Genomic DNA, 25,740 nt, shown 5'->3' with positions numbered 1-25,740 from the left:
CTGTCTTAGAGACTTTCCATTAGCCTTTGCAAGGCAGAAAACATCACCATCACCATTATTCTTGAAATAAAAAGAATCAAGACTATACATATATATATATATATATACAAGATTATACACATATATGTGTGTGTGAGAGACAGAAAGAGAGAGAGGGCGCTCACATGTGCTTTATGAAAAGGAGCCACTGAGTTTTATGACCTGGCTCCTTGTTTAGTTCTGAATATTTGCGACATATACTTTTTTTTTTTTTTTTTTTTTCACGGTACGCGGGCCTCTCATTGTTGTGGCCTCTCCCGTTGCGGAGCACAGGCTCCGGACGCGCAGGCTCAGCGGCCATGGCTCACGGGCCCATCCGCTCCGCGGCACGTGGGATCTTCCCGGACCGGGGCACGAACCCGTGTCCCCTGCATTGGCAGGCGGATTCTCAACCACTGCACCACCAGGGAAGCCTGCGACATATACTTTTAGATCTCTTTTTCTAAATAATACACCAATTATTAAGTAATGAGTCACTCATTAGATGATCTGATGACCCCACCTAGGCCATAACAAAAGCCCTGGGGAAATAAAGCCAGCTATACCTACCAGAAGAGCCAGTTTTCACATTTTCAAAGCCAGATAGAGCTGAAGTTCTTTCATCCTTTCTTTTCTTCTCTTTTCCCCCCCCTCTTCTTTCTTTCTTCCCCCTCTACCGTCTTTTTTATCCTCTTTCTCTCCTTTTTGTTCATAACTGGGGCCAATATTTGTGGAGCACTTAACACAGGCCAGGCCCTGGGATAAGCCTCTGCCTGCATTATCTCATTTAATTCTCATAAGTGCTTATAAAGTAGGTACTATTATCATCACTGTTTTGGAAATGAGGAAACAGAAGGTCAGAGGGGTTAAGTGACTTGCCCGAGATCACACAGCAAGCAGGTGGCAGGGTCAGGATTTGGAGAAGGCTTGTCTGACTCCAGAGATGGAGCTCTTGACCTTGTGATTTGGCCTCGTGTCCTGCCAGGCCCCAGAAAGCAGCCTCATGTGTAACAGTATGTGATCAGTGCTTTAGCAGATTTCCTGTTTTCTCTCTCCATTATTTTATTAAGTGAAGAACTTGCAAAGGTCCTGACATATAACTCTTTTGGAGGGGACTTTTTCCTCCAATGTATGATATGCTGTAGACAATTAGGACACCCGAAGTTTTGTGAGAAAGTGAACAAGGCTTGTTAACATGGTATTTGTAGCTTACACTGCATTTGTCCTGTAGTGATATTCCTGTTGAATTCCTGGCACCTTTTTGAGGAATGAGACAGACTAAATACTTTGCAGTACCAGAATGCACATCTCCAAAACACGCGCACTCCCAAGTTGGTTCTAATATATGTTGCTGACGTGGCTACGACTGAAGACTCTGGGAGGAGCCGTCCCTAAGCAGAGCTCTCTGTTCAGGAAAGCCTACAGCACCAATTTGCATCTCACCAAAAATGAAATGGCATAGCTTGAGCACTTACCTAGCTCTTCTCAGACTTCATTCTAAGATTATCTGCGCCATTTCCAAATGCCAAATTGATCTTTATGGGTAAAATGTTTGCATCATACAATATCTACAAAGCCTGTGTGGCTGGCTCTAAAAATACTTCAAAGGAGAAATTTAAAAAAAATTTTTTTTTTTTTTCGGTACGCGGGCCTCTCACTGTTGTGCCCTCTCCCGTTGCGGAGCACAGGCTCCGGACGCGCAGGCTCAGCGGCCATGGCTCACGGGCCCAGCCGCTCCGCGGCACGTGGGATGTTCCTGGACCGGGGAACGAATCTGTGTGTCCTGCATCGGCAGGCGGACTCTCAACCACTGCGCCACCAGGGAAGCCCTAAAAAATATTTTTGAGTAATGGCCCTAATATTAGTCTCCCAAATTGATATGTTAAATGGATAAACACATATTTAGATGCTGAAGATTTAACATGTTTATTTAAAGGATCATTTATATTGCTTTATAATGTTATTTCTTCCTACACTTTGATTTACTCAGTTCACTTAAGAGAAGTGACAAGTTGGAAGCTCTTCTCCCTGACTTCCCTTTGCCTTAGGTTTGTGAAGTGTGCCCAGATGGGTGACCCGCCTGGATACAGATCCCAGTCCCCAGACAGAGTGGTGCAGACTCAGGCTCAGTGGACCCAAACCTTCATCTATCATCTTCATACCGCGCTGTCATCAGGTCATCTGCCTAGAGTCAGTGCCCGTAAAATCCGGGCAGTCTGTAACCATGGGAAGGTGCGGGTTCCAGCCAGATGGACCTCTCTCCTCCCACAGGTGTTTTCCTCACCCTGATTCACACAAGAGCTCACATATGCATGGGAAAAAGATGGAGAATCAGAGTTTCTAAATCACATAAGTTTGGGACCACATAATGCACCTTTGGTGAAGCAATGCTGAGGGAACTTTACAGAATCAAGCATCCCATCCCCAGGGCTATAAAATTAATGATGGAGTCAGGGTTCCCAGTGCAAAAACACTTCTGTCTCCCCTGACATGCATCTTCTTGACAGCGGAGGAGGATGGAGGGCTTTTGCTAATAGTTCCCAGACCCACACCTCAGGGACCTGGAGAAAGGGCACTCACTCTCTCGCTCTCTCTCGCTCTCTCTGGATGGGCCTGTATCTTTGGAAATTCCTGCCACTCCAGGCTGACAGAAGCCCATATGTTGACTGTTAGGGCATAAGGCAAGATTCACTTAAGCCCGTCATCCAATAGGCTGTTTCTCCTCTGGCTGACTTGCACGTTGTCATTCACAACACAGATTTATTGAGGGAAGGAAAGAATGTTAAAGAGCAAATGTTAGAGACCACACATTCATCTACTTGGAAGGCCTCCCCCTTCCTTGCATCAGTGATTGCAAAGCTAAAGCAGGGAAGGACAATGTCTCTCCACTTAGAGGGTTTTACTCAACATTTTCATAATAACTAGGAAAGGTTTGACTGGCACAGGAAAGCATGTCCCATTAAATTAGCAAATCCTATCGTGGAATTAAAGTTGTCGAGGTTAGACTTGTCAAGGTTTTCCATATCTGGCACTAGCTAGCCTACCCGAGTGCATTTCCCACTACTCTCCACCCGTATCCTCTAATCAGGCCATCTCCTGAGGAGACTTTCTGATGTCACAGCCGTGTAGACTGTTTGCTCATAGGAGTTACTCTCAGCTGCTGCACTGGACTTTCCTCGAATTCCTTTAGATCGAAAGTCTTCCCATCCTTCAAGATTCAGGCCTACGTCAGCACCTGTCATAGAGCGCTCCCTGGCTGCTCGAAGCCCACCTGGACCACCTTTCTAAGTCCTATAACGTTAGCACGTCAGCCAGTAGAGCTCATACATTGTTTTGAAATGTTTGATGATTTCTCATGCATCTTGCTTCCCAAGGACAGCATTAGGTCTTATATTTCTTCTATATATTGCATAGTTCTCAGGTGGTCAACATATACTTCCTGATTTATTAAATATTAAAATAAATTCCTTAAAAATTAAGATCAGCCTTCCCTTGCCAAAGGAAGGCACACTTCTGCAGGGAGGGGTCACCCAGTCCCCAGGCACTGTGGGAGAATAGACTAGCTAAAAGCCAGGTTTTTATTCAAGTTATCTCACTTGATACATAGAGAACACATACAAGAAATGTGGCACATTTTTAAATGACAGAAATTCACAATGGCAACTTAAGAGAGTCTGTGGCATCAAGTTGAGGTTGTGTTATTGCAAACTTAGAGTAAGATGAATGAACAATTCATTCATTCATAATTGAATCATGGGAACCTTAGGAATTTCTAGGTGAAACACATATCTTAAGAGACCCAGAGAAGTTAATTTGTCCAAGACTACCCAATTAATAATCAGTAGAAATAACAATAGGTAGCACCAAAGTCTCCTAATCTATAATACAGGGCTCTTTCCCTAGGAATATGAAATTTGCATATTTTAAAAAGGAGATTTACCACACTAGCACAAAATAGGTTTCAGGGGGAAAGCTTAAAGGAAGTAAGCAAATACATTATTTTAAAGTACTTAAACATTCTTTTGCTTGCAACACATTAATATGGTAATTAGAGATAAGTTTTTTCTATTTCCCAGAAAAGTAAAGGATGTCTATTTGGTAAATCCTTTCTTGTTAGTAGTTAAATTATGTCAAAGATTTCAAAATAAAAAAATAAAATTGTTTTTGCCTGCAATTTTCTTTCTTTTGAAAGAAAAAAATTCCCTTTTTAAAAAAATGTTCACAAATTCAATCTGATTGTTACGTTCAACTAATTCAAATTAGGGTACTTTTTAGTGTATCCTAAAAGTATAGTAATTCTAGCAAATCTATATTCCAAAAGGTAATGCAGATTTATAGATCATGCCTATAACATAAAATAGCACTGGAGGTAAAAAGTATTTTGCTATGTTAACAATGAAATCAGATGAACTACCCAGTAATCCCACTGATAACAGTAAATGAAAAAGGATCCCCCAAAGAGTAAAAGAACTGAGTATGTGGTGGCAGCTAAAAGCAACAGATAGAGTCTGCTGCTGCATTTATTTGAGACCTTTGATCTCATCCAAGGAAATGGGCAGCCAGCAGAATCTTAAGCTCTGTAAATGCCCCACTAATGCACTTGAATATGAGGAAAAATTCCATTTAACACTTAAGCTTAAATGGGAATTTTCACAGGCTGTGTATTATAAAGTAATCAGTGATGAGTGAAGACGCGCTTAGTAATTACCTGTCAAAGGAAGGTAAAGTTATCTTTAAGCTACGACACGGCACCAATATAAGAATCCAGCTAATATGATGAACAGACTTTATGTTGTTTATAGCTTGCCATTTGATTCAACACATATTTATGTACTAGATGCCATGGATTCAGTGGTGAACAGACATATAGTTCCTGCCATCATGGAATCAGAATCCAGTGGGACAGACAGGAAAAATGGTGACTTAGAAGCCTCACCAATACATTTTTCATATCATTCTCTCCTGTTCTAGCACTTCTGAGATATCAGCTCATGAAATTTCTACAGTAAAGCTCAACACAGAAAGGAATGAATAACTGATTCTTTACTTTTCAAAGTGACAAATGTAAGGTAAGACCTTGTAATAGTGCAATGGAGTGAGGACTGAAACCTAAGAATATCACATTCCTGTCCAGGCAGGGTTCCCCAGCACCTAGCCTGAGTCTCCTTGCCTGCCACCCACCTGGCTCGTCCACAAGGATGAGGAGGCCTAAGAAACCACGAGGGCAAGGTCCGAGTCTGTCTACCTCATTTTTGCATTCCTGGGGCTTATCGTAGTTTCTGGCATATAGAAGAGGTTTAATAAATATTTGTTCCATGACGAGATGAGGGAGCTCAGGTGTCCTGGTCGGAATTGTACATTTAGTGTCAAAACAAGATACACCCACTGCTATTGGCTGACATGGTGTTCCCTTGTTTTTCATCAGGTCACAAGCCCAGCATTCAGAGGTTCTGCAACCCAGACCACACCACAGGGCAGGTCTAGAACACCAAACTCTGTAAGCCATGGTTGGAGTTGTGTGTTCCCACGGGTACTGGGCGGTTTGCTAAAGATGATTAATGTGGAAAAAACCGTGATACCCAAGGGAGGTCTTACATTGTTCACAGCCTGCAGCTCTCAGCCAGGTACAGGTAACCCCCGATGGTGAGAAAGTTCACTTCGAGCATTTCACTTTAACGAAAGACCTACATTGGTACCTGGTTTGTTTTTTTTTTTTTTTTTTTTTTGCTAACTGGAAGAAATCCCAAGAGAATTTTCGCTTTTACAAAAAAAGGCGAAAAGTGAAAAGAGCGCTCAGCGTTTGTTTTTGCAGCAAGCTGTTAGAGAGGCAGCACACATCTGAGCAGCAGGGGTGACCCCCGCATCAAGCTCCCCAGGACCCACACAGCATCTCAGCATCAGGGCGCCATCACTTTGAAAGGAGTCTGTGAGGATTTGTGCTTTATCTCAATTTATCTTGTGCATCTATTAGCAAGACGTATCCTAAGGTAATTGCTTATTCACTTTATACCATTTCGGCTTACGAAAGTTTCCATGGGAAGGCTCTACTTCCAGACAGTGAGAGAAACCTGTATCAGGTTTTCAGCAACAAGTTAAACAACTGTTGAACTCCATTTGCTTTTTGTACTTGACTGGACAAGAGGCGGAGGGTTGCTTGTTTTCTACAGTGGGAGAAGAGACCTCAGGGTGACCTCTGGCCCAGGTCAGGGTTTTTACAAAATAACCAGTGAAAGTGGCCTGTGATTAGGTGCAGACGCTTCCCTGGAGAGGACAGCAGCATTCCTTAGTTAGCGATGCACCTATCTCTAACTTAAGAGTTTCTTTGATTTACAGATGCCTGGGGCAGTAACCAGAGGAGATAACCACAGAACCACCCTTCCCAGAAAGCCCAGTTCCTAGATCTGCCCTCTAGTTTGGCCTGCAAAATGTCACATGCACAGCATCACATGGCTGTACCTACTCTCCGAATCTCTGGGGAGTATTTATAGTTGAACATCAGAGCACTCACCTTCTTCAACTGAAGACTGGGAGAAAATGTCTTTTGTTATTATTGTTGCCATAAGAAAATCTTCCTTAATCAGGTTTTGAGCTTATCATTTCTTAGGAGCAACTGAAGACATTAACACTCTGGAAGGGCTTGTCATTGAAAGGGGCTTCCAGGCAACCTGAGCTGGACATGGGTGAAGTCTCTCCACCTCCCACCTCCCTGCTTTGTGGGCACCTCATGCCATTATGTTGTGTCCTTGTGCTGCCTCTTTATTACACAGCCCCCCAGTCACTACCATCAAATTTCAGGAAGTGAGAAAAGTATAGATTTTGGTTTGTTTGGTTTTTTTTTTTCCCATTACGCAGGCCTCTCACTGCCGTGGCCTCTCCCGCTGCGGAGCACAGGCTCCGGACACGCAGGCTCAGCGGCCATGGCTCACGGGCCCAGCTGCTCCGCGGCATGTGGGATCCTCCCGGACCGGGGCACGAACCCGTGTCCCCTGCATCGGCAGGCGTACTCTCAACCACTGCGCCACCAGGGAAGCCTTAGATTTTGGTTTTGACTTTATTTATTCTGTTTTGTTTATCACTTACAGGCCATGACATCTTGGGCAAGTTAACTTTTCAGAGGCTCAGTTTCCTTCTCTGTAAATGGAGGTAACAGCTGTGAAGATTCAGAGAATATACACATAAAGCTTGTAGCCCATGGCCTGATTCTCAGTAGGAATTCACCCAAAGTTCCCATCGCCTTTCCTCCCCCAGGAATACCCTAGGGTCTTGACTCACCCTTCTGTAATTCTCACCAAAATTCACTAGTCCTGGTATCACTATTTTCACTAAAGGGCTGACTTGCTGATCTCTGTCAAGCTAGTTCCAATGGAAGCTTTGATGGCCGAGATCATTTCAGTGTGCTATTCCCAGTAAAAGAGGGTTCCAGAAAATGCAGGGCCTTAATGCGAAAGGACACCCTCTTACACTGGGTAAGTCAGGGCAGGGATATTTTTGAATGACATTTATTTAGAGCTCCTCAAATAAAAAAGCTTTCTTTCCTTTGTAAGAGATCAGGTATTTTTTTAAAAAAATCTCTCTGGATTTCTTCTTACCTAATACTTATGGGAAAATCAGGAACCATGGACTACCTAAATCATGGATTTTTCAAATTTTGATGTGCTTGAGTTTGAAAAGCATATAGAATCTCAGGGGTTTTCCTGAGATTCTGATTCAACAGGTCTCTGAAGAGGCCCTCACTTTGGAAAATAGTGGACTAGACCTGCAGACTTTATCCACTCCACAAACCGAAATGACAAACAAGCCGGCTTACTTCAGTCAGATTATGAGCGAATTTGAACAGGCAGCAGGTGCTGACTAGCAAGACTAAAGTCTGCCAATTCCAAATATCTATTACTTGACAATATTCAACCTGCTCCCCAGCATTGCTTTTCCAAGTGCTGACAAGGAGAAGGTGCCCAATCAGTTGAATATTAAATGTGCATGATATTTTTTTATAAAAAAAGCAAGATAAAACAAAATAACTGCAACACAGCAGAGTGGGTAATTTGAGGTGTAATCTAGGGAAAAGTTAATGTCGATTTTAATAGAGCAAGTGAATATATATATATATATATGTTATTTAATTTAAATTTTACTTCAAACTTCTGACTTATCTTAGAGCCTGGATACCTCTGATGGTAACCCATCTTGAACATGTTCCATTTACCAGAAAACAGGTCCTTCCTGATGTTGTGTGATCCTAGTGAGGGGAGAGACTCCCTCAGTGATGTCCTGACTCATTAACTGTGCGTGCTTCTTTAACATACACCAGAGGATGTTAGCACTGACCCAAACAAGGGCGCAGAGCCCGGAGAAGGAATGCCACTAAGTTGGGCTCAGGAGTCTCCCCTTCTCACAGGTCCCAGACTCTGTCACATCTCCCTGCCTCTACAGTCAGAAGTTATGAGCTACTCCAGGAAGATTCCGAACCACACACTCTGACTGACTTGCTAGACTGCATACTACAGAAATTTCCAGTAGAAAGTGGCCAGGAGAAAGCCTCGTCTTTACACAAACCAGCACAAGGCCCTTGGCAGCTATGCGGGTTGAAGGAGGCTGTCTCAGGGAAAATCTGCATCTCATACGTGTGCTATTTGTATGTGTTATTTGTCCAAATATGAACAATGAAAAAAATACTGTCAGCAATCCAAACTTTTCTCTACATGATATCAAACGCCCTGAATCATACTTTCACTAAAATAATCATCCGATGGTCAACAGAATTCAAAAGAAATATTGCGAGTTTTCACGGATGACTCTGGCATTTTTCTAGGCAGAAAAATAAAGGCATTAAGTGTAGTTCAGACAATTTATGACTAACCTAGGAATCTTAGTGGAAATCTGATCTAAAACAATGGAACTGGCTACTTAAAAAATAGTAAGGTGAGGGGCTTCCCTGGTGGCGTAGTGGTTGAGAATCCGCCTGCCGATGCAGGGGACACGGGTTCGTGCCCCGGTCCGGGAAGATCCCACGTGCCACGGAGCGGCTGGGCCCGTGAGCCATGGCCGCTGAGCCTGCGCGTCCGGAGCCTGTGCCCCGCAACGGGAGAGGCCACAACAGTGAGAGGCCCGCGTAACACACACACACACACAAAAAAAAAATAGTAAGGTGGCTCCTGGTTAATCAACACCAACCCAGAACCCAGTTCACATCTTTTTAAATCAGAGAAGCTAAACTAAGCCTAAAATAGAGCAGAAATAAATTAGGAGAGGGGATAAATTATATAGCCTCCCTCAGAAAGCCTGCACCTGTAGCAGTGTGCCCAGCGGCTGGTGCATTGGGAGGCAGAGTAAAATGGTTACAAGCATGTGGAGACTCGGGCTCAAGTCCCTGTCCTGCCTCGTGTCCATCAAGAGTCCTTGGGCAAAATCCATAGCCTGCCTGTCAGAGCCTCAGTTGCCCCTCCCATGAAGTGGGATAATAACATACCCACCTTACTCAGTGAGACAATGTAGATCAAGCCCTAACACATGGCAGGTGCTGCAGATGTGTCTGCTATTTTAGGATCGAGAAACAGAATTGTGTTCTAATACAGGCAGTAGAAAAAGCAAAGTGTGCAGGAATAACTTTTAGTATCCTGAAGACGCAGCAGGGGTTTGATTCCAAACCTCCTTGTAAGGAAGAGAAAGTAAGGTCTTGATTTCAAGGACTATCTATGAAGCAGTTAAATGTTCATCAAGCATAACCATTTGCTTCACTGTGCAAACTGCTTCAATCCAAAAAACCAGAAAAGATGTCCCGGGGAAGCAGGTCCTCTTATGTTTAAAATGAGGTTTCTGCTTCACCAGGCCTTTCACATAATACATGCCCTGGGAGAAAGGTAAGGACAAGTTGCAGTGTTAGGGTTACGAGCACAGGCTGTGGGGTCAGACAGCTGGACATCCGTCCCCTCCAAGACCAATGAGATCTTGAGCTGGTCATTCACTTCTCTCATCGGTACAATAGGGATGATGATATCCACGGTGCTTATCTGATCTCGAAAAATAAGATGTGAATTTGGTTCTTGGTTGGTGGTGATCAACCAGGAGCCACCCTCTTCTTAGTCTGATTTTTTTGTTTGTTTGTTTCAGTAATCAGTTCCAATGCACTGATGTCATAGGGAGGCTCTAAGGATTAAATAAGACCATGTGTGCAATGGTCTTAGCCCAGTACCTGGCACACAGGAGTCAGTACATAGTTCCTAAAATGATCCTGATGTCATCAGCCCCATGCCCGTCTGAGGAGCCTGAGGTTAAGCAGCTAGTTAATGGCAGAGAGGGACCCAGACCTCTGGGACCTTCCTGTACCAACGCACAGGTTTCTTGGGGATTCGGCGAAACTTTGGCCTGACAGGTAGGATGACTTCTTAGAGGTCGCAAAGCATGTGAGGAATGCAGCAGGGCACAGCATCTGGCCCTTTCGCTCAGCAGTTATTAATCCAGAGGCTGCATGTACAAACTTGCTCCAGTGCTGCAAAGAACCAGCTCATCAAACCATGAAGGAAATTCAACCACTCGGGGACAAAGAAGAGGCTTTGGACTTCTTGTGACATTCCCCGGTAATCATGCCTCTTGGTCAGACCTGTGATAGGAGCTGCTGACGTCTGCACTGTTTTACTGTTTCCTTTGCAATTACTTTGGAATGAAAAACAAACTCAGAATTTGAATTCGAGGATGTTTTTCCTGGTAATGAATTCCCTTGCTTTCTACTAAGTCTGAAAAGTTGGCTTCAGCCAAGTTGGCTGTGGGCTCTCCATCACCTCCTCTCCACTGAGACTTGTACTCATTCTTAGTTTGTACCAGAGTCTTTGCATGGACTGCGCTAAGCAAGGAGTTCAGTGCTGACTGGGAGGGGCAAGAGGTGGAGGAAAGCACACTTATAAAACCCACAGGTGGCAACAGCTGTGCTAAGGCTGACGGAGCTGCTCTTTGAGTGAGTTCAGGACAGAGAAGGTGCCGTCGTCAAGGGAAGGGTGTGGCTTTAATAAACGAACTGCCTCTTACGCTGAGCCAGTGGGGATGAATTCTTGCTTTCAAGTATTTGGCAACTTCTGAGCATTGTGGAAAGAGCAAGGGAGTGTGAAGTATGGAGGATTTCAGAACGGGCTAACTGTAAATCCCTGGGACCCTCTCCACAGTCACAGAGGTGGGATTTAAAGGGGCAGCAGATACACCACAAAGCTGTCCTCCTCTCAGCCTCAGGATCACAGGAAAGATGCTGTGTTTCTATACATATGGACATTAACCCACTAATTAGAGTTCTGTCCAGGCTGAAGAATTTTGCTCATCTGCATACTTTGACTTTTTGCCATGTGCATTCTTGTTGGGTTCCCATTTCTCCAGAATCTGCACATTATCAACCGGTTTCTCCAGGTGCTTAGGAGAGCTCTCTGTGCACTTTAAATATGAATTATAAAGAACCTGAGCTTTGAACCTGAAGGCAGCAGACTACGCTTATAGGATTGGCAGGCGGAAAATACAGAAGTTTGCATTTAAATTTTAACTCTGCATTTAAATTGCAGGGTGCTGATTGTTGGAAGAATTAGGTGCTGTGAATAAAGTGTTTTGAACTTACCTGCGTCTCGGTCCCGGATACAGTAGTCTGGAGAATTCTCAAAATACACGAGGTCATTTTTCGTCGGCTTTTTAAACCTCTTGTTAGCCACAGTGAAACCAGTGCCATCCTGGTTCATGACAACTTGGATGGCTCCGTTGTACTTCCTCCAGAGATAATCGCCCGTTTTTCTGAAGTCGGCCATGGCCAGCCAGCAGGTCCTCAAGGTACATGAGCCGCTCACGCCATGACACTTGCACTCCTGTTTCAAGAACCGCTTTACAGCCTGTGGGAGAAGACGGGCAAGTTCAGTGGAGGCGGACTCCAGCACGTACACGTGAAGGACATGAAAAAGAATGTATATATATGTGTAACTGAATCACTTTGCTGCACAGTAGCAATGAACACAACATTGCAAAGCAGCTATACTTCAATCAAATAAATTTTTTTCAAAAGGGAAAAAAAAGTGACCAAAGGCCCAGGATCCTGGGGCTCAGGACTGGGAGATGTTGGGGTCATTTGCTGGTCTCTTCAGCCATACCACACTGCAGCAGGTGGCGGCGGGCAGCGCCTGACCACGAACGAGCTTCCCTAGGGGGATAACAAAAGCCCCACTAATTTGAATCTACAGGGGTATGGGGCCGACTTGAAGAATGAGGGGATGAATTAGAGTATTTTCTAAAAAGAAGTATAGATTTACTGTCAATATATTGGAAATGTATACTATTACTCAAATTAACAAAGTAATCGCTAAGCCCGTTTTCTTTCAATAAAACAATCATCGTGATTGGTCCTATTTCTGAGGTGCTTTCCATGTTCTGGGCATTGTGATAATGCTTTCTGAACTCACTCTTGATGACCCTGATCTTCACAACAATCCTGTGCTACAGTATTTATTTTGCAGTGATTGAGGAGCAAGACTTACAGAGGTCAAAGCACTTGTCCAAGGTTACACACCTGGTACAGGACAGAGTCAGGGTACACTGGAGAGTCCGTTGGTGACCCTCAGGGTGACATTGAACTGGGGAAATTATCACTCAACTTTGCCCAAGTTATTCCGCTTAGCAGAAAGGGCTGAGCTCGCTCTGTTCTTTTGTAGAGAGGAAGCAGAGGCAATTGGCTAACTAGGGGCTCCCTCATCAGATACCAAAAGCACAGTGACACCCAGAAAAAGGCAGTGGGGGAGACGGGCCTTGGAGATCTCAAGTCTGAGCCTTTGGTCCTCAGCTCAGTCATGGAGCAGAGGAGGAGAAACCTGCCTTTTGAGGGTCCCCATCCTCTCCATTTGCATGTCCACGACAGAGGGTATCTAGGTTGGGGGGCATAGGCAGAAGGAGAATGAAACCCCTTGATGACATTATTCAAGGTGGTACTAGGAACAAAATTCTTAGGGTAATGCATTGAGAGACCTGTTTCTAAGAACTTGGAGGTGGTAGTTGGAACCTTGCTCAGCCTAAGCTTCTGGTATGATTGGTCTAGGTATGGGGTATGGGCGGGTGGCTCCAGAACGCAGCCCAGGTGGAGCTCCCTGCAGCAACCTAGCTCACCCTCCCCCGCACTCCACAGAAACCAATGTTCCAGGCTGCCTCTCCCTCCCCGGAGCCTCACCCCAGGTAACTCCACCCTGGAGTTTCCTCTTCCACAGACTCAGTTTCTGAACGAGGCTATAGTATCAATAGGACTACGTGTGCAGAGATGCTCATCACTCCAGAAGGTCAGACCTACAAAAGCATTCGAAAAGGAGCCGAGACAGCATGGTGGCTCCCCAGCTGTGCATTCACTCCTCCCCTTCCCAGCTCAGGCCTTGGCACCACATGTTTCCCGCTTCGCCCCTCATGGAGGACCGTGCCCTGTTACATTTGAAATCTTCCTCTTCAGGATGAGCCAGCTTTGGAGGGAAGGACGGAGAAGGAAGCAGGAGAAATGGCATTAGTTTGCTCTCCCAGGTCCCAGGGATCTGGGCATCTTTAAAGGATTTCTTAGAATGAACTCCTTTTCTGGAACTACACTCCCCATATGGCCCCCACCCTGGCCCCCTATCTTTATATTCCAGGTGTTTGGAATGAGGCTCACCGGGTGACTTGGACAGCAGGCCTCTCTGCCAGAGAAACACCCCTAGGAGGGCCATCTTGGCTCCCCCAGTCCGCCCCATTTGGGTCACCTGTCTGGGAGCCCTCTATCCTAAGACAGTGATGGAGCCACGCAGGACTCACTCCATGCCAACTGCTTGGGAATTGACTATGAATGCTCATTCTTCAAAGCTTATTCCTTTAAAAGCTGGGCTATTTACTCATAAGTAATACTCCTAGATTTCAAAATAACAGGAAATATCACCTCCCTTTCTTTGTAATACTGTTTCCAGGTTGCAAAGTTCGAACTTGGTAACTGAAGGGTTTGCATATTAATTTAAAATAGACCTTGTGAGTCCTTATACACACACAGCAGTGGCAGTTGCACGCCCCGTTGATCATCATCATCGTTCACTGTTGAGTGGCAGCAGCCACTTCCCTCTTCCTTGTTAACTTCTGTTCAGGTGTTGGGCAGCCACGTGCTTCAGAATTGGCCCGGCTTCTCTCTGACCCGGAGCGGCCCGAATCAGTAATACTAATTGCCACTGATTTTTCGGCAGAGGGCATGTGGTGATTCAATTTGGGCCAATATGATGTTAGGAATAATCTGTCGGGAGGCTTGTAAGAAAGGTTTCTTCACTCTTTAAAAGGGGAGAAAGTCCTTTTCTCTGTCTCTGGATGCAACTTTCTGCAGCAGCCCCCTTGGGACATGAGGCAGCCAGTGCAGGACAAGCAACAAGCTGCAGACGGCAGTCTGGAAGGACAGGAAGAACTGGGTTCTGGAGGGTGTTGCTGAACTGCTTGAATGAACCCACTGCGGCCCTGCCCTGCCTCCAGACTTCTTGTGATCCAAGATATTAAGTTTTCCTCATTATTTAGTGTCCCCGGGGTCTGTTACTTATAACCGAAAGTATTTCCACTGGAACCATGGTCAGTTCTTTTTTTGTTTTTTTTTAACATCTTTATTGGAGTATAATTGCTTTACAATGGTGTGTTAGTTTCTGCTGTATAACAAAGTGAATCAGTTATACATATACATATGTCCCCATATCCCCTCCCTCTTGCGTCTCCCTCCCACCCTCCCTATCCCACCCTTCTAGCTGGTCACAAAGCACCGAGCTGATCTCCCTGCGCTATGCAGCTGCTTCCCACTAGCTAGCTATTTTACGTTTGGTAGTGTATATATGTCCGTGCCACTCTCACTTCGTCCCACCTTACCCTTCCCCCTCCCCGTGTCCTCAAGTCCATTCTCTAAGTCTGCGTCTTTATTCCTGTCCTGCCCCTAGGTTCTTCAGAACCATTTTGTTTGTTTGTTTTAGATTCCATATATATGTGTTAGCATCCAGCATTTGTTTTTCTCTTTCTGACTTACTTCACTCTGTACGACAGACTCTAGGTCAGTTCTTGATTGTGGATTAATCACAGGCTTGACAATTAACCAAGGGGGAAAGTGAGACACCTTCTCTGGTACTGGGTTTGCTTGCATCTCCAGGCCCCATTCCTAACACACAGTCTGAGAAGTGCTCAATCACACCTGGGTGCTACCTCCACCTCTTCTATGTCCCAGGTTTGCAGACTTGAAATTCAAACCCTTAACCTTCAAGAGGGCAATACCCCACTCCCTCAGCGAGGCAGAGGAAAGGGACCTAAGGCTAGGTGGCCTGACTTAGACAGTAGTTGAGGTAAGAGTAAGAAATGGGATGGAGAAGCTCACGATAAGGTTGCCTAGTCTGGAAGAATTCCAATATTCAAATGTTGTAATAACGTTATAATAATATGCACCACATATTGAGTACGCTATGTGCCAGGCTCCGCCCATTATCTTACCTAATTACCATGATTAGGCAAAACGTATTATTCTTCCCACGAAACCCGGGATCTGTGAGGAAAGTAAAATTCCCCAGAGTTGGGCTTCCCTGGTAGCGCAGTGGTTGAGAATCCGCCTGCTGATGCAGGGGACACGGGTTCGCGCCCCAGTCCGGGAGGATCCCACATGCCGCGGAGCAGCTGCGCCCGTGAGCCATGGCCGCTGGACCTGCGCGTCCGGAGCCTGTGCTCCGCAACGGGAGAGGCCACGGCAGTGGAGGCCTGTGTAACAGGGAAAAAAAACCCCAAACAAACCAAAATCTATACTCACAATAGTGAGAGGCCCGCGTACCACAAAAAAAAAAAAAAAAAAAAAAAAAAAAATTCCCCAGAGTCACCCAGCTAGACAGAGGCAGACTAGGATGTGAATCAGATATGTCTCACTCCGAGATCCATGCTCTTTCTAAAAACACATTTAAAATCTTCATATAAATTGTACTGTGTTTTTCTCAACTTTTGAATTGTGCATACTCTGCTTCCCTCTATCCTTTTGAATAAATCAAGAATTAAATGAATAATATTAGAGACCTATTATAATGGGGCAGAAAAGACGTAGAGAGAGATATGGGGAGGAATTACATCGCATCTTCCAATCTAATTGTCATCAAAAATCTATGAAACAGGCCATTCACAGGAGATATACAAAGTACTAACAAAGAGACAAAAAGATGTTCAACTTCACTAGTAATCAGAGAAATGCAAACTGAAGCAATGAAACACCTTTTTTTCTTTGCCTAGCAGGTTAGCAAATAGTAAAAAGATTGATAATTTGATAATATTTGGTGTTGGTAAGAGTACGGAAAGGAGATGCTATAACAAACTGTTGGTGAGAATGTACGGTATCCTCTGACCTTGCGATTACACTCTGGAAATGTCTGCACAAGTTTTGAAGGATGCATACCCACAAGGATGTTCACTGCAGCATAATTAGCAATAGCAAAATATTAGGAAAAAACTAAATGACATCAACAGGACAAGGGTTAACTAAATTATGGTATGTGCTTAATAAAGGAATATGATGTGGTCTTTGATTAATAATGATGTAGATCATTCTTACAATATAAAAGGATGTCAGATGAAAAGAAAATGCAGAACAGTATATGTGGTATGATCCACTTTTTAAAGGCCTGCGTATGTGTGCATACACAGAGAAGAAGGAAGCGAAAGAATGTTCATTTACAATCTGGCTGCCATTTGAGGGGCTGCTTGATCTGGAAAGAGTTTAAAAAACAAAAAAAAAACCCCAGGAATTTGGGGATTGTTCTCTGGCACCTAGAGAGAGCAGAGCAGTGGTTCTCCTTCTGGATACACATTAAAATCACCTGGGGACACTTTCAGTCGCAGAGACCCTGGCCTCTCCCGGAGCTGAATATACCAGAACCTGCCCTGGGGGTGGGGCCCAGCCTTGATGGTACTTCCGGTCTCAGGTGCTTCTAATACGCAGCCAGGTTGAGAATCAAGTCCACATCCGGGAAAACAACAGAGGAGGAAAGGAGCCTGCGCACCACAGGCCGAGTCCGGGGCCCACGGAGGGCCGGAGCAGGTGAGAAACTCGTGGAGGGGGTCGGTCTTAGGACTTAGGTCCTAGGAACTGGGATATCTGATGACTGAATTAGAAGTTGTGTCCCACCCTATGTCTCCAAAATGTTCTGACCTCCAGGGAAAATTTCCCACAAGCAGCAGTTTGCGCTAGTGCTGCTCTGGAGGGCACGAAAGATGGCGACCAGTGGAGTAAAAGCCAAGCGCTCTCAGAGAGACAGGTTGCAGTGGAGGGTCCTGCCCGGAGGGACGCTCCCCCGGGGTCTCGGGAGGCGCTGGCTGAGGGAATGGTGGGCTTCCCCCCCACGCAGGCCGCTGATGGAGCGGCTGCAGACCTTTTCTTTGCACCTTAAAGGGAATGAGCGAAGGAAGCGGTCGGGGATGGGTGGGTGGGTGGGTGGGACCTGGAGACATACATCCCAGACGCTGCCAGTCTGGGGCTTTTTTGTGTTTGTTTGTTTTTAATTACTACTTTCAAATTTTAAAATTAAAGAACTGTGTGCGCATGATTTGAAAAAATCAAATAGTCCAGAAAAGACAGTGAAAAGCAATAGCCCTGTGCTGTACCCTCTCCTCTTATCTCCCCTCCCGGTCTGCACGGCACAACCCCAGAGCGGTCACTTTTAATGCATTCTGCCCTTGTGGTGGTTCCCCAAATGTCTATACGACCAGTTCTGTGCTAGCTGACCGCCAGCTTTGTGGGAAACAGAAAGACATCCCATCCTCCAGATACTATACGGACATCCACCAGAAAATTCTCTTCATAACTCAACAAGTCTGCAGTGACGGTGCAGTGAACGGAGCCCTCTGGAGAGGGGCGCCACGCACGGTTGGCGCAGCTGAGTCCGGCAGCCCTGCCTGTCACTCTATTTACGTATCGGTCCACCTGAGATAGTTCCTGATAGACTTCTTCTTATGAGGGCTGAGAACTGAATTCACACCTCTTTTCCCTCACCCCAGCTCCCAACATGGTTCTGTGACGTTGGTTCTGATGATCTCTCCAACTTCAAGGAGCACCCTTACACCTCTTCTAGTTCCAAAAGTTCCTGGTGCTCTTTCTTATGAGATGAGGATATTTGCAGCCCTTCCTTCCTCCTCCCCTTCTTCTTCCCAGTCTCCATCAGCAGGGCCTGTCCTTCTCTTTCTTTCTTTTTTTTTAGGATTACTAATAGATTTTGCTGTTTTTACTTTTTGTTTTGAAATGATTTCCAACTCACAGAAATGTTGCAAGAATAGTACAGTGAACTCTTCATTCAGATTTGCCAATTACTAGATATTTTGCCCTACTTGGTTTGTCATTTTCCACACACACACACACACACACACACACACACACACACACACATACTTGCTACCAAGTGTGTTTACTGTAACCTAATGTCTTCCACTCTCAGGCTCATTCCACCTGTTCTATTACTTCGCCTCGTTTCCTGCGGGTTCCACGGTCTTGCATCTTCTTAGTCCCATCTGGACACAGCTGGGATCATGCCCTCCTAGGTGGACACTCTGCCAGATGCCATGTTTTCTTTTTTTGGCTCATTCCTTCCCTTTGCTGCAGCCCCTTCTTGAGTAACTCCTTCAAGGCGTATGGGGGATGCATTTTGTGAATGCTGTGTGTTAAGATGTCTTTATTTAGCCTTCACACTTGGCTAATAGTTTGTCTGGTTATAAAATTCTGGGTTGAAAATAATTTTCCCTCAAAACTGAAGTTATTGCTCCACAGGCTTTGGCCTCTAGTGTTACAGATGGGAAGTCTGATGTCTGGCTGATTCTCTGGCAACTGATTATTGTTTTCATTTCACTTTCTCACCCCCACCCCCCACATGAAAGGTTCTAGAGACCTTCCCTTATCTTTGGTGTTCTGAAATATCACAATGATATATTTAGGATTTTTAAAAAATTAGTCCTGCTCAGCCCTCAGTGGGCCCTTTCGATCTAGAAACTCCATCACTGAGAGTTTTCTCTTAATATTCCACCCCACCGCCAACACACACGCACTTTTTTAGTCTCTTTACAGCATTCTAATTAGTCAAGTTGCTGAACCTTCTGACTCAATCCTCCATGTCTCATATTTTCTCTTTTATAGTTTTAATACTTTCTTCCTGGCTTCTTGAGGAATAAATTCCATTAGACTAACACTCCTGGCTCTCTCCATCCCCTTACTCATTTCTCCCCAGGGTAGGATAACTGACTTATGCAACTGATGAGTTTAAAAGAAGGAGCAGGGCTTGTGTGCCTGGGTTCCTTCTCTTTGGGCATCTGCCAGCCTGTGGAGCAGATGAGTTACGATCAGCTCCTGCCCTTCAGCAAGGGGCTCCCTGCAGGGCCCCGGCGGGCAGCCTGGGGTGGGGTGAGTAAGCCTGCCCAGCTCCCGGTGGAGTCGAAGCTTCAAAACTGCACCCTCCAGTGCAGCTGTTTTTTCAGTCCTGCAAGGACGCTGTTACTCCTTCTGTCTACCTCCCTTGTTCATTCTTTAGTTGGTTTCAAACTCAAGTGGGAAAGAGAGGTGATGTTTATGGTTCTCCATTTGTCCTTTGGGCTTTGTTTTAATTTCTGGGAGATTTCTTTGGCTTTCTCTTCCAAGTTCTCTCTTGTTCTCTAATTGTCACTTTTTCAAAGCATCCATTCTTGTTGTTCATGGATATTAATATCTTCTTGGATCTTCTTGGCTTTTAAAATAGTTTCTTCTCATCCCTTCCTGCCTTACTGCTTTTTTGTTTGTTTGCTTTCTTTTATGCTTCTGAATTTAATCAAATATATGGTAATTCTTGGACAGTCTCTTCATATTTAAGAGTGAAGTCATAAAAAAGTATTTAGGTACTCTGGTTAAATGGTGGGGCTTGTGGACCAGAGGTTTGCTTTCTAGTGAGTAGGTAGGACACTGGCTGTCCTGGAGACTCTAACTTCAGAAAGCCTAGAAGTTTCAACACTAGACTTCCAGGAGTTCTGCTTGGGGGTGAAGGGGAGGGGATGGGGTTCTTTATGCCACCAATGAGTTTTTCAGTTAATCCCAATTTTCAGCCCTGTGCTTCTCTCCAGTGCTCATTTGTATCTGAAATTTTCTCAGGGTATCTTGGTTTCCACATTCCTCATCTGCTTTTGTTGCCCCCCCCCCATCTGCTTTTATTCTTCTAGGCTGCGGCTTCTCCATCCTGCTTTATGTTATGATTTCTTCATTCCCTTTCCACTTTCCAGAAATTTGTTGAGTTCTCTCATTTCTTTGACTATTCTCTTTATTGCTGATTTAAGCCATTTTTATTCCATTACTATAATTTTAATGAGGTCTGAGGGAGGAAGGAAGAGGTGAAATAGTATATGTTCGGTCCACAGCCTTGAGTCCGATTGTACTTTGAAATGTTCTGGAAGGAGACAAGGATTGTGAGGGGAGGAAAGGTTCTCATTTTATGAGACACACCTCTGCACTGCTCAGTTTGTTACTTTTGTTTGTGTGAGTATTGTTTTTATAACAGAACGAACTCGAAAAAGAATCAATTACAGTGACTTGCTGTCTCTCTCCAATGTGTGATGCTGAAAGCTTCTTCCAGAAACAGGCCTCAGCCCATGACACGTTTAGGTCCTGTTTCCCACTTTGTCTCGAATCTTTTCTAAAAGGTCTCTGGTACCACTTCCTTCTTTGATTTCTGATGCGGACTGCTGTCAAGGTTCCATTTTCAACCTACTTCTTAGGCCCCTCTTTGTAAATTCTCACAGCCCTCCTGGCTTTTTATATCCCCCAGGCGCTCAGTGCAATTCCTCATCAGCCACTTCCCCTCACTATATGCTTAATCCCACCAGTGTTTACTCTGTGGCATCTCATCAATAAACCTTTGCTCATCTGACATGACTACTTTTATTTTTTTATTTTTTTATTTTTATTTTTATTTATTTTTTATTTTTTTTGCGGTATGCGGGCCTCTCACTGTTGTGGCCTCTCCCGTTGCGGAGCACAGGCTCCGGACGCACAGGCTCAGCGGCCATGGCTCACGGGCTTAGTTGCTCCGCGGCATGTGGGATCTTCCCGGACCAGGGCACGAACCCGTGTCTCCTGCATCGGCAGGCGGATTCTCAACCACTGCGCCACCAGGGAAGCCCTATTTTTTTATTTTTTAAATTATTTATTTAATTTATTTTTGGCGGTGTTGGGTCTTCGTTGCGGCACACAAGCTTTCTCTAGTTGCAGCGAGCGAGAGCTACTCTTCGTTGCAGTATACGCGGGCTTCTCATTGTAGTGGCTTCTCCTGTGGAGCACGGGCTCTAGGTGTCTGGGCTCAGTAGTTGTGGCACTTGCGCTCAGCAGTTGTGGCTCGTGGGCTGTAGAGCGCAGGCTCAGTAGTTGTGGTGCACGGGCTTAGTTGCTCCACGGCATGTGGGATCTTCCCGGACCAGGGGTTGAACCCGGGTTCCCTGCATTGGCAGACGGATTCTTAACCACTGTGCCACCAGGGAAGTCCACTACTTTTAAAAAGATGAATAAATGTGACTGCTAAGGACTCTTTTGGCATTTAGCCTCATAGAAACCATTTTTAGCTTAATATATAACTTTTCTCAGTAAAAAATCTTCAGTAAGCTCATCGTTCTGTCAGTGCTAAAATCTTAGTAGATTTTTGATGGCCCTTAAATCTTTGATTTTGAGCACTTTTAAGCCTTCAGGTCTGCAGAGGCTATTTTCTACTCTTAGAATTTAAGAAACTTATAAATATTAATATTCTATACCACAGAAAAGTCTGACTGTTCTTTTTTTAAAAAATGGGGGACATGGAAGAAGGAAATACATGCATTGTGCAAGCTAGAACAATTCTATTTTATATTTATCCCAACTAAAGGTCAGAGCATAATAACAAGGCATAGCATTCATTAGGATCTTACCATATGTTAAGCCATGCTGAGCACTTGATTTAAGCACTTTTATTTAATCCACACAAGCATATAAGGCATATACTATTTTCATCCCCATTTTACAGATGAGGATATTGAGATACCTAGACCCTGGGGACTTTGCCCTCGGTCTCACAGGCAATGTAGCTGAGGCAGGATGTACCCCAAGCCTGTCTGACACCAGGTTGACACCTTAAATCACTCTGCCAGCCTTTCTTATGAACTCCTGGGGGTTCATGGTCTCTGGTTTCAGTGGATGGGTTCTACAAAAGTTTTTACATTTAGTGTTTGCACATCAAATTAGTCCACAAAGAATTATTTTGACAGTTTTAATAAGACAAACTTCTCCCAAGGAGAGTGAAATTTTAGTCTCTTAACTCAGGCTTTTTGGAGATGGAGCCCAAGCAATGCCAGGGTGTCTTTATGACTTCTTTGCAGATCATGAGAATTTTTTTTGTAAGTACCTGCATTTTGCTGAGTTTATGACCCCTGTGTCCTGCTATACTGATTCTCTCCCTATCAGAAAAAGGGCAGTCCACCTTGTACCATGTGAAATCTATGCAAACTTAACTACTGACCTTGCTTTAGAAATCCTGCTTAGAATTTATTTTAGGTCTTTATATGCTTTATATGTTTCAACTAAAGTATTTAGTTTAACTTGAGCATTTGAAGAAGTGTTAGTACTTCACTTTTTAGTTGGGTGTATGCCACAAAGCAACTACCATATTTCTGGTCCTATATCAGTTTTCCTGAGGGAAACACACATTAAAAACATATTATTTAATTTTCAGATGCTGGCTTAAAGCCAAGTACATTTATTAACAATTAAATCCCTTTGACAGGTCCACATCTCTAATAAGAGTTACTGAAAACCAGACCAACATATCTTTCAAACATACATGCTCTGGAACTAGGAAAACAAGGAATATTTATTAGCAAACTGTGCAGTTGATTTGCTTATGCAATCATTTATTAACTTATATAAGACATTGTGATTTCTTGAGCACTGTTATTGTTTAAAAACAGTGACTGTGGGTGGGCTTAGCTAGGAAATATAAGGTGTGGAACTTATTTGTGGAATTCAAGAACATTACCGTTGACTAACCATATATATAATAATTCTTATTGACTAATGAGGCCAGTCTAAAAAACATTTTCTATGAATAATAGAACTTTACCTGGAACTGTAACAATTTTGTTAACAGTTTTCTCTGCTTTGGGACTTTAATTCTGGTTAGTTTTTGATTCATACATGGTAAACGATTGACAGTATCAAAAACATTCTATCTTTGGGTCCAAAAAGAGAGAGGTGAGGCTGGCAGAACTGATCTAGTTTTTCAGAATGCATTTAATTTTATGAACAGAGAAGGCCAGTCAGAACATAAATCTGTACTAAGTGAAAGTTGTGCTTCGAAAAGATGCTCAACATTATTGTAAGGAAGATGAGGATATACAGGAGGTTAAAGCAGTCTGGCTCTGTAATTCAGTTCAGTTTTATCACTTTCTTTTCTGTTGATAGTCCTTACTTTTTGAGAGTGATTTCTTTTTCATCACACCCAGTTCTCTTGGTTCAGACCCGTTATGTATTATTTATCTTAAGTGGCATCATAGGATCTTTTCTTGGAAGTCTTTATTAGGCCCAAGATTTACTTGCCTGTAAGGCTATGCTTACATCTTGTACAATATCCATTTGTGTTGACTTTGGAGGTATTTCCTGTAGTCAGAACTTGGAAGTATCTGCTTTGTGCTGGCGCCTCAGTGGGCCGAGCTCAGGGGCAGGTCCGGCGCTCCACAGCACTGACCTTGAGGGGTGCTGGATTGGGCAGAGCACAGAACTAGAAACTCTGGATCCTTTGCCCTCCAAACTTCTCACATATAAAATACAGGATATCTAAATATATATAAATGTAAAATACAGGAGGCTAAGTTAAGTTTGAATTTCAGCTAGGAAATAAATTCAACTTGTTTCCTAATTCCAGCCACTCTATTATATAGACTTTGGTCTCTTCATAGGGAAAATATGGATAGTAATGGTACCTACCTCCTAGGCTTGCTTAAAACCTGGTGCATATGTGTATATATTTTATTTTCTGTAGCAATCCTTGTTAGGTAACTTGTCCAAGGTCATGCTCAAGTATTAGAACCAGTGTCCAGAGCCCCAGCCTCCATGTTGCCTCAGTCAACATGATGTCAATAGCTAAGAACCCCTAATGAGCCAATAACAATGTAAACACTATGTTAAAAATATAAATAGCAACACAGTGGCCATATGCTAATTTTTTATTACTATCTATCAGGAAGCTTACTGTCTGTATCAGTCCTTATATGTATAGGTAAGGCTGAAAATAAAATTCAGGGAGGTAGAAATTTCTCATAAGTTTCCTAGTGAGTCTATTTTTTAAAGTCATTCTTTCAAACCTATTACAGAAGATTTGAACTTTGAAATCTATCATTCTTTTAAAGTGGACTCTAGAGAAATTAACAGTACATAAAACTGGAACTTAAGTATTTAACATCTCCTGCATTGTTCAATACCTTCCCATTGCTTCACAGCAGCACCCAAATATCTCAGCATGGCATTTGAGGCTCTCCAGATCTGGCCGAGACTCAAATTTGCAGCCTCAGCTCCTATTAATTCTCAGTCATGAGCTCTACCCTAGTACCCTTGTCATTCTTCAACTTTGATGTTCTTTCTACTCTCATATCTTTCTTTGTCTGGAGTCCCTTCATCCTGGAAAGCAGTTTTCCTATCTCAGCCATAGGAAACCTTTATCTCCAGCTTCAACACCCAGCTCTTTTATGACACAACCTTTCTCTTCTCAACTAACTGGCCCTTTTGGGTGATTCTTCTATTATACCATCTAGCATAGAGCTTGCCTCACAATTGTATTTCACTTGTCTCCCTGATTAAAATTTAGTTTCTTGTGGTCAGGATTTTGTCTTATTCTTTTCTACATATGACAGTACCAGAAACAGTGCTTTTCCCAGATTTAGTCCAACAGCACATAGGAACAGTGCTCTAGAACTTGCAGTGCCTTGAGTTGAAATTTTGGAAATCCACCAAATAAGCTTTGGGCATGGTGACTAGAAGTTATGTTTTTGGTATTTAAACAAGGTTTTCCCTTTTATTAATAAATAATACATATTCAGTTTAGGAAACTTGCAAAGTTAAAGACACACACAAAGAGGAAAAAAATATCACCAGTAAACTACCTTCCAAGGACTGCTGCTGCTGCTGTTTTTTGTTTTGTTTTGTTTTTTTTCAGTACAGAAATGCTGTGTGTTTATCTTTCTCAGAAATTCTCAACAGAGACAACATGGAAAGGTAGATAAGGACAAAAAGATGAAAGCAATGGGTTTGAGCCCCCAAGCCCAGCACTTCATGATTGTATGACCCTATGTGTCAGTCACTTGATCCCTCTAAGGCCCAGTTTCGTCATCTGAAAAATAGAAATACTAACACTGGTTTTTATTACAATAGGGGTTTTTTAGAAGATCAAATTACAAAGGATTTTGATGGTCTTTTGTACATTAGCTAATGCCGTATGCCTATTTTTTATTAGTATGTTAGACTGTACTGAAGATGAGTCTATGGGTACGTGGAGAGATCAGATTGAATCCTAAGTACTAGTTCAAACTGGATTTGTGCCTGATTCTGTACCCTGAGTTACAGATAACCTTCACGTCACTAAAGGGGGAAGGGGGGACTAGCTTTTACTGAGCACCTACTACTTGCCAGGTTCTGTGCTATTCACTTTACTCTTGTCTTTCCATAGCACTGCGTAATCCCCTTTACATCTGAAA

The 25,740-nt window shown here is 43.7% G+C and overlaps 1 protein-coding gene across 1 annotated transcript in view; it reads right to left on the bottom strand.

Annotated features, from left to right (window-relative positions):
- Positions 1-25,740, bottom strand: part of WNT2 (Wnt family member 2) — a 48,174-nt gene that overhangs the window by 10,036 nt on the left and 12,398 nt on the right. The window contains exon 4 of the mRNA XM_059074393.2: positions 11,609-11,873. Within this exon, the coding sequence (XP_058930376.1) occupies positions 11,609-11,873 (265 nt within the window). The remainder of the gene's footprint in view (positions 1-11,608; positions 11,874-25,740) is intronic.

This window comes from Kogia breviceps, chromosome 9 (assembly GCF_026419965.1).
Source record: "Kogia breviceps isolate mKogBre1 chromosome 9, mKogBre1 haplotype 1, whole genome shotgun sequence".
NCBI classification, from domain to species: Eukaryota; Metazoa; Chordata; class Mammalia; order Artiodactyla; family Physeteridae; genus Kogia; species Kogia breviceps.
The sequence above is the reverse complement of the archived record's forward strand: the minus strand, read 5'-3'. Positions and strand labels throughout refer to the sequence as shown.